At 53.1% G+C, this 13750-nt stretch overlaps 1 protein-coding gene across 1 annotated transcript; it reads right to left on the bottom strand.

The window, feature by feature from the left end:
- Positions 1–382: 382 nt before the first annotated feature.
- Positions 383–13475, bottom strand: HTR3A (5-hydroxytryptamine receptor 3A). The gene is given in 9 exon segments (XM_089915889.1): positions 383–893; positions 2786–3064; positions 3067–3328; positions 3649–3809; positions 6065–6234; positions 7621–7730; positions 9888–9932; positions 10924–11102; positions 13409–13475. Coding segments are annotated over 9 exon segments (1572 nt in total). The 3' UTR covers positions 383–594.
- Between the last annotated feature and the right edge of the window lie 275 nt (positions 13476–13750).

Here is a 13750-nt window from a genome sequence, read left to right as displayed (position 1 = left end):
TTTCCACCAGCAACTTCAGACCTCGTCTTCCACCCACCCAGCTGCTGACAAATGGTCAAGAAGAGAGTTTAGGGGCTTCATAGCATTTTATTACCCCACCTCCCCCATCTGATGGATGTTCAGGGAAGTGGCCAGAGGTGAAGTGAACAGAGAGACATTAGGGTTGGATAAACCTAATGCAGAGTTATCAGGCCCGTGTGGTAGAGAGTTGGTTTACCTTCCGTCTCAAAACAAGGCTGAGGGAGTGAGCAGATTCCAAGGTGCCAATTCAGGGGAGCGCCAATGGGGAAACTGAGGCTTGATGCTTAGATAGAGTGAAGTCAGGGCATGCGTGGATTTCTCCTGATCTAAGATAGTGTGTTTTAAAGCCATAATGGGCCTGTAAGAGAGTGGAGGATGTAAGAGCCTTAAACACCAAGTTTTTAGGGGAAGGGTTAAGGCCCTGTCTCAGGATTGCTGAGAGACTTGGCATTGGAAACAGGCATGGAACTGTTTATGTGTTTTGAGAAGGTCCCTGGCATCCCTGGGCCCTGAAATTCCCCCATCCCCAGCCTAACCAGCCTCATTACCCACCCCCTACTGGGCTGGACCCACTCAGGAATACTGCCAGATGGACCAGAGCGTGACCAGGGTGACGCTGTAGGCCAGCACCGCCAGCAGGTAGATGCGGAAGAGCAGCCTGTCCAGCACGGAGCCCACGCGCAGCCACTCCCGGGCCACCTCTCGGCTCTCCTCCCGTTTTTCCAGGAAATGCCGGATGGAGGTCAGCTCCTGCAGCAGCCCACGCACCGCCAGGGAGGCCTCCCGCGGCGGTGGGGGAGGGCTGCCACTGCCCCTCGGGGTCTTCTCCAAGTCCCGGGATCCCCCCAAATGGCTGCAGTGGTTTGCCATGTCTAGAAGAAGGGCAGAGCATTGGCAAAGGAGGGAGGCCCAGTAGCCTTGCTTGAACACTGACCTTTAGGTTTCTAAGGCCTCAGACATTTTTATTATTTATAATCTTAGACCAAAAAAGTATAGAGAATAACTTACGTATTTGTGTACCCACCATCCAACTTAAACAAATAAAGAAAGCCAGTACAGGGACTTCCCTGGTGGCGCAGTGGTTAAGAACCCGCCTGCCAACGCAGGGGACACAGGTTCAAGCCCTGGTCCGGAAGATCCCACATGCCACGGAGTAACTAAGCCCGTGCGCCACAACTACTGAGCCTGTGCTCTAGAGCCCACAAGCCACAACTACTGAACCCGCACACCACAACTACTGAGCCCACGTGCCACAACTACTGAAGCCCGCGCGCCTAGAGTCCATGCTCCACAGCAAGAGAAGCCACCGCAATGAGAAGCCTGTGCACCACAACGAAGAGTAGCCCCCGCTCACCACAACTAGAGAAAAGCCCGCGCACAGCAATGAAGACCAGACGCAGCCAAAAATAAATAAATAAAGTATGGTTCATTAAAAAAAAAGAAAGAAAGCCAGTACAGTGGAAGATCCGTGTATACCTCTCCTTAGTCACATCCTCCGTTCCCTCCCCACATCACCAAGATCATGAATTTGATATTTATCCTTCCCATGCATTTTTTTAACCCATGGGCCTTCCCCAGCAATTTGATATCCATTATTTCATTTGAGCCTCCCAGCAGCCCCACAAAGAGGCAGAATAAGAGTAATTACCAACCACACTCTTCATATAAAGATGCTAAAGCTCAGAGGGGTTGTGACTAGCCCGTGGTGACACAGTTGGAGCATCATTTAAAGGGGAAGCCACCAAGGCCCAGGTATCTGGACTCCAAAGCCACTGCTCTGTCCACTACATCATATTGCCTCACTGCCCTCCTCTCCATGACTTCAAATCCTTCTAGGCCAGAAAATACACCTTCGCATCACTACCTTCCCCAGGTGAGCAGTTGAATTAGGTATTAGGCTGTCGCGCGAGCTCACGATGAGATGGTCTTTGATTAACCAAACATCTTCTGTAAAAGGCCTGGCCCCAGCCAGGAAGAAGACGCAAGGAGGGGAGTGGGGTGGAGAGTTTAAAACTCCAGCTTAGAGTCAGGTGGGCTTGGGTTCCAATTGTGGGTTCACCAGGTCCTGGCTCTGTGACTTAGGGCAAGCTATTTGGCTTCTCTATGCTTCTGTTTGCTGATTGAAAAATTAGAGTGCAGATCCTATTGAGTTGCCATGAGAATCACCTGTGATGATGCACGAACAATGCTTTGCAAACACCTGGTAAAGTGCTCAAGAAATAAACCAGCAAACCAACCACCACCACCGCCAACAGCAAGGATGACAAATTCCTCAGGGGCATGAGGAATTTAGTGTCCCTCTGTGCCCTGTCCCTCTGCCTTATAGGTGTTTGAAATTCTAATGGACCTGGTCTTTGGCTGTTTCTAATGAGAGAGTGTTAGGAACCCGGGTGCAGTGCTGAACCACATGAGGCTAGCTGTCCCATAAGTGCCCGAGAGGCATCCATTTGACACACACACACACCCCCCCCCCCCCCCGCCTCGGGATCCATCTCAGGAGAGGCCACCCTCAGCCCAGAGGTCTCAGCTCCTGATCTGCTCAGCCTCTGGGACTCCTAATCCCTCTCCGTCCCCACCTGGGATGATGCGCAAATACAAAGGTGAGGAAAGGGTTTTATTGATGCCTTTGGCTGAAGTCCACCGTGGGTTCTCTGTGCAGGATGGTACCCACTTCCCAGGGCCTGCCCAGGCTCTCTGGCCCAGCTAGCCCTCCAGAGAATCCCTCCCATGTCCCTGCATCCAGGCCAGAAGTTCCCTCTCTCACCTGAGCAGTCATCGGTCTTGGCAGCTTGGGAGGTGGCTGGGGGCCTCCGGGAAGTCGACTGTTCCCCTAGGCAGAGGAGCAGGGCGACTCTCTCCAGGACCAGGTGTCGCAGCCAGGCAGGCACCGGCTGCTGCAGGTTCTGCTTGTGTACCAGCCGCACGATGAGGATGGTCTCGGCCAAGCTGATCACCAGAAGAGCCATGCACACGACGAAGTAGACACCTGTGCACCCCGGGGTGGGGCGGGAGTGGGGGACACACACGGGAGGTAGGAGAGGGCCGGTTCCTCTGTTCCTCGGTCGCACTGAGCTCCTCCCCGGGAGCGGGCCTTACCAATGAGGGGTGTGCCGATGGCCGTGGCCGGCAGTGTGTCGGACACAATGATCAGGAAGACCGAGTAGCCCAGGAGGAGCGTGATCTTGAAGGAGACCCTCTCGCCACTGTCCGGGGGCAGGTAGAAGCCTACGATGTCCATGACCATGAGGAAAATACTGGGCAGCAGCAGGCTGACCGCGTAGAATAGGGGCCGCCGGCGGATGACCACCTGGGACCAAGAGAGGAGCTCTGGGGGAGCCGGGAGCAGACGGGTCCTGCACCCAGGAACCACCACCCCATCCCAGACACCCCTGCTTCGTGGGGCTTGCAGCCTGGATTGCTCGGAGAAGGAGATGGGCAGACCCCATATTCCGCCTCCAGATCCAGGCTTGCGGCTGTTCAGGAGAAGTAAAGGACAATTCAGTTGCGTTTCCCCACCTACTTCACTGAGGGAAGAGTGTGAGCTGGGAAAGGGCTATGCCTCCTTAAGTCTACCTGGGTGTGACTTTATTCATTGTTTTACCCACATCCGCTTCGTGTCCGACTCACATAGAACTTCATCTCTGCGTAACAGTCGCTGCTTTCTATACTGAACTCCCGAAACTGGGTCAGCACCCCCAGCAGCTCCCACTCGCCCTGGTTCATGAAGATGCTCCTGTCCAGTTTCACCTTTTCCGGCAGGCGCCACAGGGAGAGGTTGATGTCCTGGACTGAGAGAGGAGAAATCAAGCAGCTTTGGAGTCTGAGCCAGGGGTGTGCCTGTGATGGTGGGGCAACACCCACGTGGTGTGGCTCAAGCCTCAGCTCTTAATCTTCAGCCTCAGTGTCCTCAGCTATACGATGAGGTAATAGTGCACACCGCACCTGTCTGTGCAGTGGGGCTGTAACAAGGGAGACGAAGTCTTGGGTGGGAACACAGCAAAATGCAAAGAACCAGCGAACCATTTATTCGGAAGTTCTCTTCTCTCTCTCTGTTTCTGTTTCTGTCTTTGTCTCTGTCTCTCTCTGTCTTTCTCTCTCTGTCTATCTCTGTCTGTCTGTCTGTTTCTCTCTCTCTCTCTCTCTCTCTCTCTCACACACACACACACACACACAGCCCTTCAAGCACCTTTCTAGGTTTCCTGTTAGAATTTCTCATTTAGACAATGAGCAAGAGACAGCTTTCCTCACCTTTGCCTTGATAGAAAGGTGAATTAGGAAAATAAGCACTTACTATTATACTCACTTATAGAACAGTGGTTATACTGCTCTGTATCAATACTAGAGAAACAGATAGACATATGCACAAAAGGACAGAAGTAGGCACTGCAGCAAAATATTGGGGAAGATCTAAATGGCTACCAATCAGGAAAATGCTCAATAAGGTATCATGCAGTCCAAATCATAAGCTATTCTACAGCAGTCAAAATTTATGAGGAAGAGCTAAATCTGCAGTAACTTGGAAAAATGTCCAAGACCTGTTGTTGAGTAAAAAGCCTCAGATACCAGTATATAATAGAACATGAAATATTTTACATTTATGTAAAATAAAAACCTATAAGACAATTTCCAGGCACTTTCCATAGATGTGTATGTATGTGTATATATTCAAAGGATAGAGCAGGATCTGGAAGAACATATTGTGTGGAGTCTGTACTGATGGTACAAGTTGTTAAGTCTTGGTGCGGGGAGTTGTTGGTAAGCGTTTGGGACTGAGAGTAAGGGTCAAAGATCAAAGATTATTTGTAATTAGGGCTTTCAAATAAAATTTTTTTGCCGCGCTGCGTGGCATGCAGGATCTCGTTCCCCGACCAGGAATCGAAGGGCAGAATCTTAACCACTGGACCGCTAGGGAAGTCCCTGTAGTTATGGCTTTTGTTCAAGGGAGTTAGGTATTACCTTTGCCATTTACAGTTAATGCAATAAAATCAGGATAGAACTGGAGGATGCCTTTTTGCAGTAGGGCAATTCTCACTTCACCAGACCATACTGGGCACCTAACGTTTGTCCACTCAGTAAAAGTTTACCGAGCGACTTCCTTTGGGCCGGCACTGCCCTGGGGATCTAATGGTGGATAGAAATCATGTCGCTGCCCTCTCTAAGTTTCTATCTGGAGGAGTAGACATTGAACGAGTCCTTACAAGTGACTAGAAGTGGGGAGAACAGGAGACTAAGAAGTTGAGTGCTGGGGATGCCTCGTCTGGGGGATGAGAGGGGATTTCCCTGGGGCACGGACGGGGACACTGTGATTAGGAGGACTGTAGAGGAGTTGGCCCAGCTGTGGGAGGGCCAGTGGGGCAGAAAGGGGAAAGGGGGAGGGAGGGGAAGGGACACATTGGCCTAGGAGAGGAAGCAGCATGCGAGTAAAGGAAAGAACAAGGGGCTCTGGGGCCCAGGAAGGCAGGCAGCTGGGCTGCGGAGCGCACACCAGGTGAGGCCGGAGGGGTGGCCACACTTTGCAGGGGCCTCTCGGCCAGGTAAGAGATTTGGATTGTGTCTCAGGGAAGCAGACAGTGACGTGATCAGATCTGCATTTTAATGAGATCTCCCTGGCTGCTGTGAGGAGCATGAATGGGGGGGAGGGAGGAAGAATGAATGGGTGGGGACAGCTAGGAGGCTACTGCAACAACCTGGGCAGGAGATGAGGGTTGCTTGCACTGTGGGGAGGGTCCATCAGTGGAGAAGTGGCTGGATTTGAAAGACATTTCGTGCCAGCTCCTACTTGTGATATTGGGAAAGAATTGTCCCTGAGCATCTTGCCGTCAGTTTACACTGTCTCATTCAATCCTTATGACAACTGAGGGAGGCAACAAGGGCAACAATGGTAGTGCCATTTGGAAGATAAGGAAACAGAGGCTCAGCAACATTAAAAAACAAGGGGTGATCAAGTTGGAGGAGGGAGACTGCATCCTAGGGTGTGCTCCTCAAGCGGACACCCTGGGCACCCCCAACATGTGCTCCCGCCTCCCGAAGCCCACAGACTCACTGGTGTGCAGCCAGCTGGTGAAGGTCAGCGAGCAGTTCTGTACATCGAAGGGGAAGTTGTAGATGTCGAGGCTACAGGCGGTCACCACCTGGAGGGGCTTGTAGTTCTGGACCTCTCCATGATGCCGGACATACACGTACGGGATATTTGGAGACTTCCCCACGTCCACACTGGCCAGGGAAGAGGGGTCGGTTTGGGACTCAAGAAGCAGGTGAAGCCGTGGGAGTCTGAAGGTCTCTGAGCTACTCGGCAGGGAGGTTCTAGGCAGCAAGACATCCTGGCAGTTTTGTCTGGCCTCCATTTTTCCAACCTTCTTATCTATCTTAGGCTTCCTCACCTGCCATTGCCAAGGCCACTTTCCAAGCAGTAAAGGGCATTTCTCATTTATTCCCCTGGCAACCTCACCACAAAAGGCAGGCCAGGAGTCCATGGACCCCCAAGCCACAGGCTGTAAGGAGAATGCCCAGCTGTCCCCATGCGCCCCCCACCCGGGCTGGGCAGACCTCAGCCCCCAGGATCACCAGCCCGATGGTGACGGGCAGGCTTGGTGGGAGAGCAGGACCTTGGGTTCCATCCCTAGAAGTCCTGTGAAATGAAAACCATCATTTCCGGGGTGGGGCAGTGGGGAAGGAACTGGCAAAATCAGTGAGGAGAATTGGAACAAAACAGCAAAGTCCTGCAAACTTCATCCCGTTCTATCAGCCCACCCCGGGCCAGGCTCTCCCAAGCAACCACTGTGGCTGAGCCTCAGATCCTGAGCCTGCAGAGCCTTCTGTGACATCAGGTTGAGAGATGAGAAGTCAAGACCAAGGCTACGTCACTGTTTAAGCTGGAGATCCAGCCAGAAACTGGGGCTCCCCAATCCCTCCAGCCTGAGCTATGCAAGGCCGGGGCTCTGAGTCAGCTGCCTCCCCAAATAACAAGGTGAATGGCACCCCCTGGAACTGGGTGATGCGGGGGGTACTGGGTGGAGGGCAACTGGCCCCCACCACCTTCTCCTTCTGTGTATCTCCCCAGCCATCTTCCCAGACCTTGGATTCAGAAACCCAGGCAGTGGAGCCTGAAGAATGGGGAGAAGGAATGTTGGCGGCTAGGAATAAAGGCTGGTGGGACCCACTTCATATCGGGGGTGCAATTTGTGGCCAGTGAGGCACATGTGTGACTTGAAAGTTTGAGTGTCTCCCGGCCCCAAATCTCCTTCATGACCAGGAGCAGTAACCACTGCTAGCACTTCATTCCCTTCAGTAATGTAACTGTCCCTTTTGAAAACGCAGCCGTTCCTCATTAGACTATTATGATTCAGTGTGGATTCATTCACTGGCCTCCCTTCCCGGGGAAGGGGGCCCTTGGACCAAGAAGTGCAGAGTTTCAACATCAGACATAGAAAAAGAGGAGTTTTCTAAAAAGAAAGGAAAGGGAGAAAAAAGACAAAGGGGAATTGGGGCCCGATTCAACCTCACCTATGGTTCGGCAGGTCTAGTGGGGCATCTCAAATGCAACAGCAGTGATCCTGTCTCCCGCCCCCTGGCTGCCCAGTATCTGATGGCAGTACTCACAACTCGTTGATGAGGATGTCTGGGACCCAGATGCTGTCCGTGGGGATGGACAACTTGGTGATGTTGTCAAAGTCCTCAGGGTTCCACTGGAGAAACTCATCAGTCCAGTACTAGGGGAGGGACAGGAACGGTCACAGGCTACCCCGTCCGTCTCAGGCCGAGTCGTCCACAACTCAGGCCAACTTCACCACTTGGAGCCCAGGTAACAGGTGGGCATCTTCTTGGGAGAATCTGGGTGTCAGTGGCACCCAGACCACTCAGCGGTACCCAGATGTCCCCCCACCTCTATACTTACACATCCCTACATGCGAATACAACACAGACGGATGCAGCCTCTCCCCGGGAAGGTATTCAATAATTTCTAATGTTACAAACCCCCTAGCCACCAACTGAGGGATCTTAGACAAATTGCTTCTTGGGTCTTGATCGGCACATATGTAAACAGGGATAATAGCATGCACCTCATAGGGTAGAGACGGTTATTACTAAATTTTGATCAATGCCTCCTCCACTATCCTGCCAGAATGACTGATCTAAAACGTAAATTTCGTCATGTCACTCCTTTGCTTAAAAGTCTTCAGTGGAGCTCCACTGCCATTAGGATCATGGACAACAAAGGCCCACCCGATTGGGCCTCCACCTATCTCTCCAGCCTCATTTTTCTTGCCATGGCTCTCTGTGGAGTCTACACTCCAGCCACATGGAATTAAACATGGTCAAAACCTCTGCATCGCTGCGTATCCTGCTCCCCGCATGCTGCAGTCCTGCCTTCTTTATCGAGGTGAGTCTTACTCATCCTTCCAGACGTAACCAAGGAATCTGTCTGTTTCCTTCTCCAGGAGCCTCCCATGACCCCCACTCCCCAGGATGAGTTTAGTGCCTCTTCTTTGCTCTCACAATTGGCATCTTTTCTTTGCTGCATAGGAGCGGCTATCTTGCTGTGTTGCATTGTCTGTTCACGTGTCTGTGGCCTCCACTAGTCTATGAGCTCATTGTGGGCAGGACCTGAGTCTAATTTGGTGCCTTAGCACAGCTGCTGGTACATAGTAGATTGGCATCTCCTACTGCTGGAGCAGACAAGTGACCCTGGAGGTCCAGAGGTGGGACTTAAGCCAGATGTCCCGGGAAAGGGGCCCCAGAATGCCTGTTCTGGCTTGGGTCCCTCTCTTGAAGCAGGTGTGCTGTGTATTAAGAGATCTCGCTAAGGCAGAAAGGGAGCAGGACGTCAGGAATCAGCATTCTGACTTCTCCCTCCACCCCACTCCCTGTCCCATGAGGAGCGGGAGGGATTTAACAGAGACCCACATACACCAGGTGTGTCCTCAGAGCCTCTCTCGGGTTTGACTTCTAGGAACTGTCCCCCACCTCCTGCTGTCCTCTCTTCAGCCACTTTGGTGTCCCCTCCTGCTCTGATGTCTTCCCCACAGCCTCAGGGGCTGCCAGAGCAGGACCAGCCTGTGGACGGCAGCCCGCACTGTCTCCTGCCCTCCCCGGCCAGCTCCAAGCCAGAAATGCTGCCAAGGCCTCACAGCCCTCCACACACCAGTGCCTGAGCGATGCCCTTCAGAAGCTGGAAGAGGGGCAAATGGCCGGGGATGGGGAGACTAACTGGATGGAATCATCCTGTTTCAATCACCCAATTTGGTTGTCGTCCAATTTGGCTTTAATAGAAGGAAGAACTTTCTAGCAATTAGAGCTGTTTGAAAGCAAAGTGACTGCCTTCTGAGCTACCAGTCACTGAGGTGTTTGAGCAACAGAGGTGGGAAAAGCACATGTTTGTGAGGCTGTGAAAAACTTCAGAAACCAGGGTGTGGAGGATTCGTCCTCCACCAATCTTTTTTTTTTTTTTTTTTGCGGTACACGGGCCTCTCACCTCTGTGGCCTCTCCCGTTGCGGAGCACAGGCTCCAGACGCGCAGGCTCAGCGGCCATGGCTCACGGGCCCAGCCGCTCCGCAGCATGTGGGATCTTCCCGGACCGGGGCACGAACCCGTGTCCCCTGCATCAGCAGGCGGACTCTCAACCACCGCGCCACCAGGGAAGCCCCACCAATCTTTAAGCCGCCTTAAGCCGCCTTAAGCCACCTTAAGTCCTGAGGTTAGAGCGATCCAGATCCAGGAGATCCTGGATCTCGTGAGTAGGCCTCCCACCTCTTCCCTCCCCTCCCCTCCCCTCCCCAAGGCCTCTGAGATCCTGACTCCTTTGAGATGTAGGAGCCCCAGTCCGAGGAAATGGGGGTGGGGGAGGGGCAGGGGCTGGTCAGCTCACCTGCCGGTACCAGATGTACGTGGTCAGCACCTGATTCTTCTCATCCTGTGGAGAGAACGGGAGCTCAGCGTAGGTGGCCCTGTGGGCTGCAGGCCCCTTGCGCACACCAACCCCAGCAGGAGGGGCTGCTCTGTGTCTCTGTTCACTTGGGAAGTGACAGTGAGGAAATGAGGTGGAGGAAAAGGGGTGAGCCCGGAAGAGTTGGTCTTTTACTAGGACACACCTAGAAAGAAGTCCAGTGATTTCTTTTTTAACATAGTGCGTGTGTGTGTGTGTGTGTGTCTTCTATTATCTTCTATTCTGTTGTGTGTATTTTACATATACATTTATAACACAATAGAAGATAATGATAGAAGACATATAAGAGCATCATATAGATGTATATCCGTACATTTATATGTGTGTATCTATCTCCTGCTCTAGCATGGAGTCAAGCTGTACAAAACCACACAGGATGAAAACTCCATCACTATCCCTCCCTTCGATCCAATTCCCAATTTCCCTTCCTGAAACGGCCAACTGACTCTAGTAGAGACAGCCAGAGAAGTCCATTCCACCCATCCTACCCCAGTGCAGTGCCCTTGCAATTGCCCTCTCATTTATCTCTGCCCAATGTCCGACCTCCTCGGCTGGGCAGTGCACCCCACCCTACTTCAGTAATTGATTAATTGATTTATTTAGGATTAATTCTTCAACAACAATTTAGTAACACCCGCCATGTACCAAGGACGTGTGTAAGACAGCAAGGGTGTAGAGACGAATAGGACGGTCTGAACCCTCACACAGCTCACACGGGTAGGTACGATTGTGAAAACCACATGCGCTGAGTGACCCGCTGGCTGTAGGGTACAGGAGAGGCAGCCATGAAGGTGACCCCAGTTTTCTGGTTTGGGCAGCTGTCCTGAGCCGTGGTGCCAGAGCACAGGTACTGTGGGCGCTTGAATGCCCACCGTGTTGCCTGGGGGTGACTTGGTCTCACATGGTCTCCCACCCAGAAGGTCCACCTCTGAGCCGGGCAGTGGGGACAGGCGCTCACCACGCTGAGGATGGCGTAGACGATGACATCAATGGACACCGTGGTCGGTGTCCTCCAGTCCCGCACAGGCCGCACACCCTTCTTGTAGTTGGCCAGGAGGTGATCTGACAGCCGCAGCAGAGCTGGCCTGGAGGCATTCCGGGCCTGGGGGCCCCGCCTGTGCTTGGCTGGGAAGGAGAACAGTTCAAATCAGACAACAGAGCCTGAGTCTCCCCCAGTTCTCTGGCCCTGGTTTGAAAACGATTAAAAGGAAAGTGTCCCCACCCTTCCCAGATACTCCCATAGACTGAAATTCCCATCACTAGAGCATGCCCAAATACAAAGATATTGTCTCCTAAGGGTAGCCTAGGCGCCCATTTACATGAGAAGGGAAGCTGGGCTGTGAAAGCAGGTGTCAGAAAACAGGTGAGGTCTCAAGTAGGCCAAGGGCTGAGAAGGATTGAGAGAAGCTGCCTGCCCAGAGGAGGTGGGCCCATGGGGCCCTGCATGAGGGGCTCTGGGAGATAAAGGGGAGCTGGCCCTCGGGTGTGATACTGGAAAGTGTGTCCCCAAGTGCACAATTTCTAAGCCCAATGGTCTGCCGAGGGTCAGTCTCAGCCAAGGTCACATCTCAGCGTCTGCATAGCACATTGTCCCCTTGACCCCAGCCTGCAACTGGTAAGGAGAAAAGGGTGGGCATCCAGTGAATATGGACATTCCTTCTCCCTCCTGCAAAATCTACTCAGAGGAGATCCCTGCCCCCTCTCCACACTCACAGAAACTCCTGGGGAGGGTTTGCCAGGCCTCCTTCTAGGGTAGCTTTATGGGCAGGTTTGATGGGGTTAGGAAGAGGGCTGGGCTGAGGTGTGGATGAAGTGAGGAGAAACCAAACGGTCCCCAGAGCAGGAGGCCTGCAAAGATAAAACAGTGAAACCCCAACCCCTAGGCCCTAGCCCCGCTCTCTGGGGATTTCATGAGCACCACAGTTGTCCGTCTGGGAAACGGTAGAAGCACCTCCCGAAAGGTGCCAGAAATATGAAGGTGAAAGACGGGGTCGGGGAGGGGAACAACTTGGAGGACAAAGGCACAGGCTGCAAGGCCGTGAGGGGCTGGCAGAGGGAGACCAGGGTCTTTCACAGACCAGGGGCCAGCAGGCCCGGCTTTCTCTCGACAAGGCTGCTTCTTCTCCCATCTCATCTATCATGTGTGGACCTCTACAGCAAGTTGGTCCTGCAGAGCCCCCTTCCCGCCCCTCACCCACCTGCCCCTGATAAACTTTCAGCTTCCCTCAGAAAGGCAGAGAAGAGCAGAGAGAGAGGAAGACAAGAGGACATTTATTGAGTGTCCCCTTTGAAAAAATATCAACGAACGTATTGTCCATTTCAGTCTTAGGAGAGCCCACTGGAGTGAGTATCATGACACCCCATTTATAGATAAAGAAGGTAAGTCTCAGAAGCCTTGGTGAGGCTCCGCAAGGCTCAGAAAGATGAGTGCCATGCCCTGCAAGGGAAGTAACTGAAATTCAAACCCAGGTCCCTGTGTGTCTTCACTACACGACAGCTCAGATCCTACTGTCTGGGACTCTGATCACTTTGGACAGAACAAGTCTGGGTCCTGCAGGCCTCAGAGCAAAGGACCAATGCTGGGAGGGATAGAGCTTCTCTTCAGCCAAGGAAACTCCAGACCACAGTCCTAACTTGCAGCCCAGGCCTACTTATCCTGGGCTGAGTTTCCCCAAACGACAGCTCATGGGAGGAAAACCATTGTGCCCAGAAGCCCTTCAGATCCGTCCAATTAAGCACATCCTAACTGTGCCCCAGCCCCAGCTTCAACCCTGCTCTGGATGGAGAGAAAACCTTCCCAAATGGGGAACAAATATTGTCTGCAGCAAAAGGAAATGGATCCTTTTGTGACCAAAACGCCCTGTGTCCCCAGGAGGCGGAAAGGGATGGGTGGGGGAATGCAGAGAAAAGTTTGGTGCTATTAGAGGTTAGCCCTGGAAGGAACTTTAGAGAACCCATGCAACGAAAGCAGTGAAGCTGGGGAAACATGATGACATTCATTCTGGTCTCCACTCTACTGCTAAGGAGCTGTGTGACCCTGAGTGAATTACTCCCCGTCTCTGGTCCACAGCATTCCCATTTATAACAAGAAAGGGTGGACAAAATGAGCTCAAAGTTCCCTTGCAGCTGCCCTTCGATGAGTTTGGGGGCAGGGCAAAAAGAGAGGAGCCCCTGTCCCATGCCTGTCTAAGCATTTCCCACACAGCTCAGGACCCCTCTCTGCAAGCCCTGCTCTCACCCGACATTCAACATCCCCAATTTCTAGCTGGATCCCAGTGTGTTAAAATCCTTTCATGCTCATATGCAGTAAGATCCCCAACTTGCTTGTAGCCCCACCCACTCCAAAACCCTCTTTCCCTCAACTTTTGGAGGGGCCAAGCATCCCCTCTCCCACCTCTGTAGCTGCCAGCCAGGTCCTGCGTGCTTCCCCACGGTCTCCTTACCTTCTCCCTGGGCCAGGAGCGTGGGCAGAAGCAAGGCAAGCAGCGCCTGCGGCACCCACAGCAGCATGGCGAGCTTCTCGCGGTGTCGGACGCCTCGAGTGGCCTTCAGGGTGAGCCCTGCTGAGGACCAGCCTGCCTGCGCTCTGCCAGCCTCATGTCCCAGCCAGCCTGCCTCTCCCAGCTGGCTGCTCACTGCACCTTCGGAAGCTGCAGCCTCGCACTGCCCCGGCCACCAGGGCTGGGAAGCCGCCAAGTTTTCCTGCAATCAGTCCTTCAGCTGGATCAGGTTTCAGGGCGGGGAAGGAAGAAGAGGGAGCCAGTGAGAGGGGAGCCCACCAGGTT

Source organism: Delphinapterus leucas, chromosome 7, assembly GCF_059928025.1.
Source record: "Delphinapterus leucas isolate spDelLeu-1000000601 "Yukka" chromosome 7, BTC_Dleu_Yukka2, whole genome shotgun sequence".
NCBI classification, from domain to species: domain Eukaryota; kingdom Metazoa; phylum Chordata; class Mammalia; order Artiodactyla; family Monodontidae; genus Delphinapterus; species Delphinapterus leucas.
Note: the sequence above shows the minus strand (reverse complement) of the source record. Positions and strands in the feature narration are given on the sequence as shown.